An 8,731-nucleotide genomic window follows, 5' to 3' on the forward strand; every position below is an offset into this window, starting at 1 on the left:
GCTGTAGGAGCAGTCTCCCCCCGCTGTAGGAGCAGTCTCCCCCCGCTGTAGGAGCAGTCTCCCCCCGCTGTAGGAGCAGTCTCCCCCCGCTGTAGGAGCAGTCTCCCCCCGCTGTAGGAGCAGTCTCCCCCCGCTGTAGGAGCAGTCTCCCCCCGCTGTAGGAGCAGTCTCCCCCCGCTGTAGGAGCAGTCTCCCCGCTGTAGGAGCAGTCTCCCCGCTGTAGGAGCAGTCTCCCCGCTGTAGGAGCAGTCTCCCCCCGCTGTAGGAGCAGTCTCCCCCCGCTGTAGGAGCAGTCTCCCCCCGCTGTAGGAGCAGTCTCCCCGCTGTAGGAGCAGTCTCCCCGCTGTAGGAGCAGTCTCCCCGCTGTAGGAGCAGTCTCCCCGCTGTAGGAGACTCAGTGAGTTCCAATACAATGGGTTTGTCAAGTCATGTGCTGAAACAAATGTTCCTTTATTCACCAGGTTGAGAGAAAACAGTGACTGTGTCGTTCACGATGAAACAAAATTCTCCCTCCAATCCAGCATAGAGTTTGTCCGGGTTAGTTTTATTTTTGGGGGGCCCATCCAATACCCCCTGTCTGGGTCTGTTTGTCCTTCATATCCTACCAGAACCGAGCACCAGTCACCCGAATAAATGGAGCAAGAAATAAATGATGATTGGCGTTATGACTGGATGGAGCTATTGTATGAGGATTTCTCTACAGTATGGTTCCAAGCTGGTTAGTTCATTAGTTTGAAGCAGTGAAAAGGAGTGAGAACTAGGACTTGAAAGCCTATCAGAAAGCAGAGCACCTCTCTCCCTTCCAGGGCAGCCTATTAGAAAGGAGAGCATCTCTCTCCCTTCCAGGGCAGCCTACTAGAAAGCAGAGCACCTCTCTCCCTTCCAGGGCAGCCTATCAGAAAGCAGAGCACCTCTCTCCCTTCCAGGGCAGCCTATTAGAAAGCAGAGCACCTCTCTCCCTTCCAGGGCAGCCTATTAGAAAGCAGAGCCCCTCTCTCCCTTACAGGGCAGCCTATTAGAAAGCAGAGCACCTCTCTCCCTTCCAGGGCAGCCTATTAGAAAGCAGAGCACCTCTCTCCCTTCCAGGGCAGCCTATTAGAAAGCAGAGCACCTCTCTCCCTTCCAGGGCAGCCTATTAGAAAGCAGAGCACCTCTCTCCCTTCCAGGGCAGCCTATTAGTAAGCAGAGCACCTCTCTCCCTTCCAGGGCAGCATATTAGTAAGCAGAGCACCTCTCTCCCTTCCAGGGCAGCCTATTAGAAAGCAGAGCACCTCTCTCCCTTCCAGGGAAGCCTATTAGAAAGCAGAGCATCTCTCCCTTCCAGGGCAGCCTATTAGTAAGCAGAGCACCTCTCCCCCTTCCAGGGCAGCATATTAGAAAGCAGAGCACCTCTCTCCCTTTCAGGGCAGCCTATTAGAAAGCAGAGCACCTCTCTCCCTTCCAGGGCAGCCTATCAGAAAGCAGAACACCTCTCTCCCTTCTCCATAGAGGTCTTCCTAGCTCCCATGTTGAACTTGAACTTCGACTGGTCAGCGATCATCTGGTTGATTTCATTCTGTTTGTAGGAGGACAGTTTCTGACCGATCCATGCTACCTTAGTCTCTTCCTGGTTACCATGGATACACCTCAGACAGGCTCTGCCAATCAGGTAGGCCACCTCGGCCAGGTTGAGGAGAACACACACCCCCGACACGGAGAGCATGAACACGGTGAAGATGGTTTTCTCCGTGGGTCGTGACACGAAGCAGTCCACAGTGTTGGGGCAGGGGTACGAGTCACACTTGACCAGACGGAACATCTTGAAGTCAGGGTAGATCAAGTAGAATATATAAAGGAAGCAGACTTCCAGAACGATCCTAAACAGCACACTGATCATGTAGGTCCACCAGAGGGCGCCTGTGATCGCAAACTTCTGGTTCTTGAGTTGTTCCAGCTCCTTAGGGGAACCGCGCCCGGACTTCTTCAGGATCTTCTTGTTGATGTGTCTGCGATGGGCTACATGCATAGCCACTAGGAGAGCAGGCGTGGACACCAGGATGAGCTGCAAGGCCCACAGGCGGATGTGTGAGATGGGAAAGAACTGGTCATAGCAGACAGAGTTGCAGCCGGGCTGCTGGGTGTTGCAGGTGAAGCCAGACTTCTCGTCGCCCCAGACGGACTCGGCCGCCACCACGAGGACCAGGATTCTGAAGATGAAGATGACAGACAGCCAGATGCGGCCGATGCCGGTGGAATGCCTGTTTACGCCGCTGATTACGGCGTAAAAGGACCCCCAGTTCATTTTCGATTCCAGGTCTGGAGAGGAGAAACAAGAAGGGATATAGTTTAGACTGTTTAATGTTTCAGCTCTGAAAGCTTTTCTCAAGCCCAGTCTGGAAAGGAGAAATGTCAAGCTGACACTCAGGAGACTGTTCCTTAGAAGAATATAGGACTTAGGAAACAACTTTCTGTTGACAATGCATCTCACTGGGGCGGCAGGGTAGCCTAGTGGTTAGAGCGTTGGACTAGTAACCGAAAGGTTCCAAGTTCAAATCCCCGAGCTGACAAGGTACAAATCTGTCGTTCTACCCCTGAACAGGCAGTTAACCCACTGTTCCCAGGCCGTCATCTTAACTGACTTGCCGAGTTAAATACAGGTAAAATTAATACAAGCGCAACATGTAATGAAGGAATAGGTACATCACATGTTGGTAACATATTGATTTAGTCATTGAAACTGTACAATCTCTGAGTCATAATAAAGGCAATCAATCAAACCTGTAGTGAGGAAGAGAGAGTTCTTAAATAACCCCACAGGTGTACTGTATGTATCCAACCAACAATCATCCGAAACGCTTGAGCTGAAATCACTAAAACACCAGACAGAAAAACATTCTCAAATCGTACTAATGTGGAACCTTCCAGAACCTTCCTCCTATATAGTCAACCCCCCAACCTAACACACCCTTGTACTACTTTCAACCAGGACCCATTAAATAGGTTGTGATTTAGAAAGCAGCCCCAGTACTCCCTGAGCTGTTGGTCCTACCAGTCTCCGCTGGCAGTGGCGGCAGCACCGGGTCCTTAAACCACCACCGTCAGGTGTAGCCTGGCCATGGAGCTGGAGCTGGGTCACAGCAAAGGCAAACAAGACTCAGCCAATCCCTGGCCTGTGCTTTAAGAACCTCGGGGCGATGGCCTAACACGGGCGTAACATCACGCCACGTAACGCTCTGATAGCCAATAGCGAAACGATAACGGAGACATGTGATCCATTCAACAAGTATTAATACTGACTGGCCGTAACCTGACCTTCAGACAGACGGACAAACGGACACGGCTACACCAGACAGACAGGCCAAGATATATTCTCCAAGCAACGACTCAAAACATCCATCTCACTAGAAGAATCTTACATCTAACTTCAGACAGACACTGTCTAAGACCACTACTGTAACTGAAGAAATATAACCAATCTCAAAACAGTCTTTAAAATATACCAATCATAAAATAAACCCAGATCAAACCAAGAGAAGTTATTGTATTCGAGTGAACAGATGTTTCATATCAGTAACTAGTCTTTCTGCAGAACCATTCTAGAATCTAGTCTGGAATTCTAGAATTCTCAGAGAACTCCAGAACACCTCAGTCAGAATCTCTTTCCTTTTCCTCAGGAATCTCAACAAATAATCATCTGAATGGTTAATGAAGAGAATCAAAGATATGATGGATTTTACCTTCAGCTGTGGTGGTACACAAAATGTGTACAAAGAAGGGTTCAATTAAATGTGTTTATTTTATCATCGAATCAGAAGGCTCTTGGCTTGTGAACACGATGCGTTGGTAAAATGCTAATCATTCCCGCGACACTAGCCACTACCCTGCACCGTAGCAGAGCCCAGCGCAGCACAGAGGTCATATGGTCTTATATAAACTATTACCATACAATGCTGCCCTTTATCAGAGCCCCAACAAGACTCTGTGTTATTCTGATGAAACGCCCTGGTTTCTGCCTACCCCCAGCGGAACATGCAGTCGAAAGAATCTGTGTGGACACAAAAGACCTGAGCTCCATGCCACATCATTTATTGTGCTGGGAGGGGAGGGCAGAGGGCTTCTGACCCGAACCCCTGAGCTCCATGCCACATTATTTATGGTGCTGGGAGGGGAGGGCAGAGGGCTTCTGACCCGAACCCCTGAGCTCCATGCCACATTATTTATGGTGCTGGGAGGGGAGGGCAGAGGGCTTCTGACCCGAACCAGTGAGCGAGAGAGCAGGGGAAAAAGGCGGGCAGTGGGCAAAATGAGATGTTTGCAAAATCATTCAAGAAACTATGAATCAAACAGTTCCAGAAGTGGACAGTCAATGTCTTTGTGCTGATTGGCTAGTTCCCCTGAGCTATCTATTAGATGGTTCTGATTGGCTAGTTCCCCTGAGCTATCTATTAGATGGTTCTGATTGGCTAGTTCCCCTGAGCTATCTATTAGATGGTTCTGATTGGCTAGTTCCCCTGAGCTATCTATTAGATGGTTCTGATTGGCTAGTTCCCCTGAGCTATCTATTAGATGGTTCTGATTGGCTAGTTCCCCTGAGCTATCTATTAGATGGTTCTGATTGGCTAGTTCCCCTGAGCTATCTATTAGATGGTTCTGATTGGCTAGTTCCCCTGAGCTATCTATTAGATGGTTCTGATTGGCTAGTTCCCCTGAGCTATCTATTAGATGTCTTTGTGCTATATACTGGGTGTTTATTTAGGGATTAGATGGTTCTGATTGGCTAGTTCCCCTGAGCTATCCATTAGATGGTTCTGATTGGCTTGTTCCCCTGATCTATCCATTAGATGGTTCTGATTGGCTAGTTCCCCTGAGCTATCTATTAGATGGTTCTGATTGGCTAGTTCCCCTGAGCTATCTATTAGATGTCTTTGTGTTATACTGGGTGTTTATTTAGGGATTAGATGGTTCTGATTGGCTAGTTCCCCTGATCTATCCATTAGATGGTTCTGATTGGCTAGTTCCCCTGAGCTATCTATTAGATGGTTCTGATTGGCTTGTTCCCCTGATCTATCCATTAGATGGTTCTGATTGGCTTGTTCCCCTGATCTATCCATTAGATGGTTCTGATTGGCTTGTTCCCCTGATCTATCCATTAGATGGTTCTGATTGGCTTGTTCCACTGATCTATCCATTAGATGGTTCTGATTGGCTTGTTCCCCTGATCTATCCATTAGATGGTTCTGATTGGCTTGTTCCCCTGATCTATCCATTAGATGGTTCTGATTGGCTTGTTCCCCTGATCTATCCATTAGATGGTTCCGATTGGCTTGTTCCCCTGATCTATCCATTAGATGGTTCCACCACAGAAAAGCTCCAGGCAAAATGCTAGCGTGTTCCCTATACAGTGAAGTACGTTTGAGCAGAGCCCATTTTAGACTCATCCATATATCCTCAACATGACGGCTGCAGAGACAAACGGAAAAGGCTATACGGACACTCCTGACCTGCAAACCAACATTTCATTTCAGAATTGGTTCAAATTAGGGAGAAGGTAATGGCAGCGCTCGACTTGGACTGAAATCGGTGCCGGTACCATTTTATATTTAGGTGCAGGAGATCCACAACACTGTTGAGCTGATATTCTCTAAGTGGAACAGGAGCTCAAGCAGTACAACATTTGAGGTGCTGGTACTCAGCTCGATTTTTGGTTAGTTGTTTTACAGGTCGGGAGTGTCCTATTCCCGAGACAGAAAGATGAAAACAGTTGACCTCACTCCTGCGTCGCCCTCCGTCATGGCACCATCAGCTCATCTGAAAGAGTTGATTCAGCGCAGATGCCCCCTGACCAAAATAGACTTGGAAACAAATATTTACAGTTAAGGGAAATCTAGCCTGGTCCCAGATCTGTGTGTGATCTAGTACTCCATTGCAGTCACTGTCAAGCCAATTGGCATAACAAGGAGTTGGCCTGACGCCAGAAACAGACCAGGGAGTTGACCTGACGACAGAAACAGACCAGGGAGTTGACCTGACGGCAGAAACGGACCAAGGAGTTGACCTGACGGCAGAAACGGACCAGGGAGTTGGCCTGACGGCAGAAACGGACCAAGGAGTTGGCCTGACGGCAGAAACAGACCAGGGAGTTGGCCTGACGGCTGAGACAGACCAGGGAGTTGGCCTGACGGCTGAGACAGACCAGGGAGTTGGCCTGACGGCAGAAACAGACCAGGGAGTTGGCCTGACGGCTGAGACAGACCAGGGAGTTGGCCTGACGGCTGAGACAGACCAGGGAGTTGGCCTGACGGCTGAGACAGACCAGGGAGTTGACCTGACGGCTGAGACAGACCAGGGAGTTGACCTGACGGCAGAAACAGACTGGCACTCAGGCTACAGAAACAACACCTGTTTGTCCTGTGATATCAGATGACCTAGAATCAGTTCACTGTACCATTATTCTACATCTCGATGCCCAGGGCTGTTCCTGCATCAGTTGTGATAAAGAGGTGGGAGGGGGGGGGGGGGTGGTCAGGTTCATCCTGCTGTTGGTTAATACAAGTTATGGAGACTTGAGAGAATACAACATCGTAATGAGTTATGATTGCTTGAGAAACGCGTTTTGGACAATATGGTACATTTGAATTGTTCTGTCAAATACAAAATGAAGACCAGTGAGAGATCCTGTAATGAATAAACCATTTATTATTCAACACACAGGCATATCAAATATGTAAATGGTCAGAAAAGTAGCTAATAATATGACAGAAGGCAAAAACATTGCAAACTTAGTGTTGGAAAAATAATTATAAAAATTCACAGTGAGGGACTGTTGTCAAATACACATAATGGATCATCCTCCTACATTTATAGGATTATGAGGGCTGACTAAATAAAGACAGCCGGTCTGTTGGCTGACTAAATAAAGACAGCCGGTCTGTTGGCTGACTAAATAAAGACAGCCGGTCTGTTGGCTGACTAAATAAAGACAGCCGGTCTGTTGGCTGACTAAATAAAGACAGCCGGTCTGTTGGCTGACTAAATAAAGACAGCCGGTCTGCTGGCTGACTAAATAAAGACAGCCGGTCTGCTGGCTGACTAAATAAAGACAGCCGGTCTGTTGGCTGACTAAATAAAGACAGCCGGTCTGCTGGCTGACTAAATAAAGACAGCCGGTCTGTTGGCTGACTAAATAAAGACAGCCGGTCTGTTGGCTGACTAAATAAAGACAGCCGGTCTGCTGGCTGACTAAATAAAGACAGCCGGTCTGTTGGCTGACTAAATAAAGACAGCCGGTCTGCTGGCTGACTAAATAAAGACAGCCGGTCTGCTGGCTGACTAAATAAAGACAGCCGGTCTGCTGGCTGACTAAATAAAGACAGCCGGTCTGCTGGCTGACTAAATAAAGACAGCCGGTCTGCTGGCTGACTAAATAAAGACAGCCGGTCTGCTGGCTGACTAAATAAAGACAGCCGGTCTGCTGGCTGACTAAATAAAGACAGCCGGTCTGCTGGCTGACTAAATAAAGACAGCCGGTCTGCTGGCTGACTAAATAAAGACAGCCGGTCTGCTGGCTGACTAAATAAAGACAGCCGGTCTGCTGGCTGACTAAATAAAGACAGCCGGTCTGCTGGCTGACTAAATAAAGACAGCCGGTCTGCTGGCTGACTAAAGACAGCCAACGGTCACCCATAGTGCACCCTGGGAAGGAACATTTTAAAGGCCCACCTTTTGGCATGAGATAAAAATCAAGCCTCATCTTGGTGATGTAGAGAAATGTTTACAGTTTTAAAAGGAATTTCATGCAATGCATTTCTCCATGGGTAATGTGTTATTTTGCTCAAATATAAACAATATCAATAATGCTAAATTGTTCTTGTAATTTTATATTTCTCCCCGAATGTCCAGCTTTTATTTTGGTGAGTGGTAGTTCTCAGAGAATATATTATGAACAGCTCCATTATCTACATTACTTCATCTGGTTTTATGAACAGTTACCATTATCTACATTACATGTTGTGGCGGCAGGGTGGCCTAGTGGTTAGAGTGTAGAGGCGGCAGGGCGGCCTAGTGGTTAGAGTGTAGAGGCGGCAGGGTGGCCTAGTGGTTAGAGTGGAGGGGCGGCAGGGTGGCCTAGTGGTTAGAGTGTAGAGGCGGCAGGGTGGCCTAGTGGTTAGAGTGTAGAGGCGGCAGGGTGGCCTAGTGGTTAGAGTGGAGGGGCGGCAGGGTGGCCTAGTGGTTAGAGTGGAGGGGCGGCAGGGTGGCCTAGTGGTTAGAGTGTAGAGGTGGTAGGGCAGCCTAGTGGTTAGAGTGTAGAGGCGGCAGGGTGGCCTAGTGGTTAGAGTGGAGGGGCGGCAGGGTGGCCTAGTGGTTAGAGTGGAGGGGAGGCAGGGTGGCCTAGAGTGTAGAGGCGGCAGGGCGGCCTAGTGGTTAGAGTGGAGGGGCGGCAGGGTGGCCTAGTGGTTAGAGTGGAGAGGAGGCAGGGTGGCCTAGTGGTTAGAGTGGAGGGGAGGCAGGGTGGCCTAGTGGTTAGAGTGGAGGGGCGGCAGGGTGGCCTAGTGGTTAGAGTGGAGGGGAGGCAGGGCAGCCTAGTGGTTAGAGTGTAGAGGCGGCAGGGTAGCCTAGTGGTTAGAGTGTAGAGGCGGCAGGGTGGCCTAGTGGTTAGAGTGGAGGGGAGGCAGGGTGGCCTAGTGGTTAGAGTGGAGAGGCGGCAGGGCAGCCTAGTGGTTAGAGTGGAGAGGCGGCAGGGCCGCCTAGTGGT

At 49.2% G+C, this 8,731-nt stretch overlaps 1 protein-coding gene across 2 annotated transcripts; it reads right to left on the reverse strand.

Moving 5' to 3' along the window:
* Positions 1-731: 731 nt before the first annotated feature.
* On the reverse strand, positions 732-3,879 carry LOC109883432 (gap junction beta-1 protein). 2 transcript variants are annotated; one of them, XM_020475473.2, is made up of 2 exons: positions 3,717-3,879; positions 732-2,295 (listed from the first exon to the last, which is right to left on the reverse strand). In XM_020475473.2, exon 2 carries the CDS (start codon positions 2,279-2,281, stop codon positions 1,454-1,456), a length of 828 nt encoding a protein of 275 aa, XP_020331062.1. In that variant the 5' UTR covers positions 2,282-2,295; positions 3,717-3,879; the 3' UTR covers positions 732-1,453. The 2 variants fall into 2 exon arrangements, with proteins under 2 accessions (XP_020331062.1, XP_031645339.1); XM_031789479.1 differs by lacking the exon at positions 3,717-3,879 and adding an exon at positions 3,029-3,122.
* Positions 3,880-8,731: the final 4,852 nt, after the last annotated feature.

Source organism: Oncorhynchus kisutch, linkage group LG15, assembly GCF_002021735.2.
Source record: "Oncorhynchus kisutch isolate 150728-3 linkage group LG15, Okis_V2, whole genome shotgun sequence".
Taxonomy (NCBI): domain Eukaryota; kingdom Metazoa; phylum Chordata; class Actinopteri; order Salmoniformes; family Salmonidae; genus Oncorhynchus; species Oncorhynchus kisutch.

Excerpts from the sequence above, each read along its gene's own strand:
- LOC109883432 (XM_020475473.2), bottom strand. The coding sequence starts at position 2,281 with ATGAACTGGGGGTCCTTTTACGCCGTAATCAGCGGCGTAAACAGGCAT.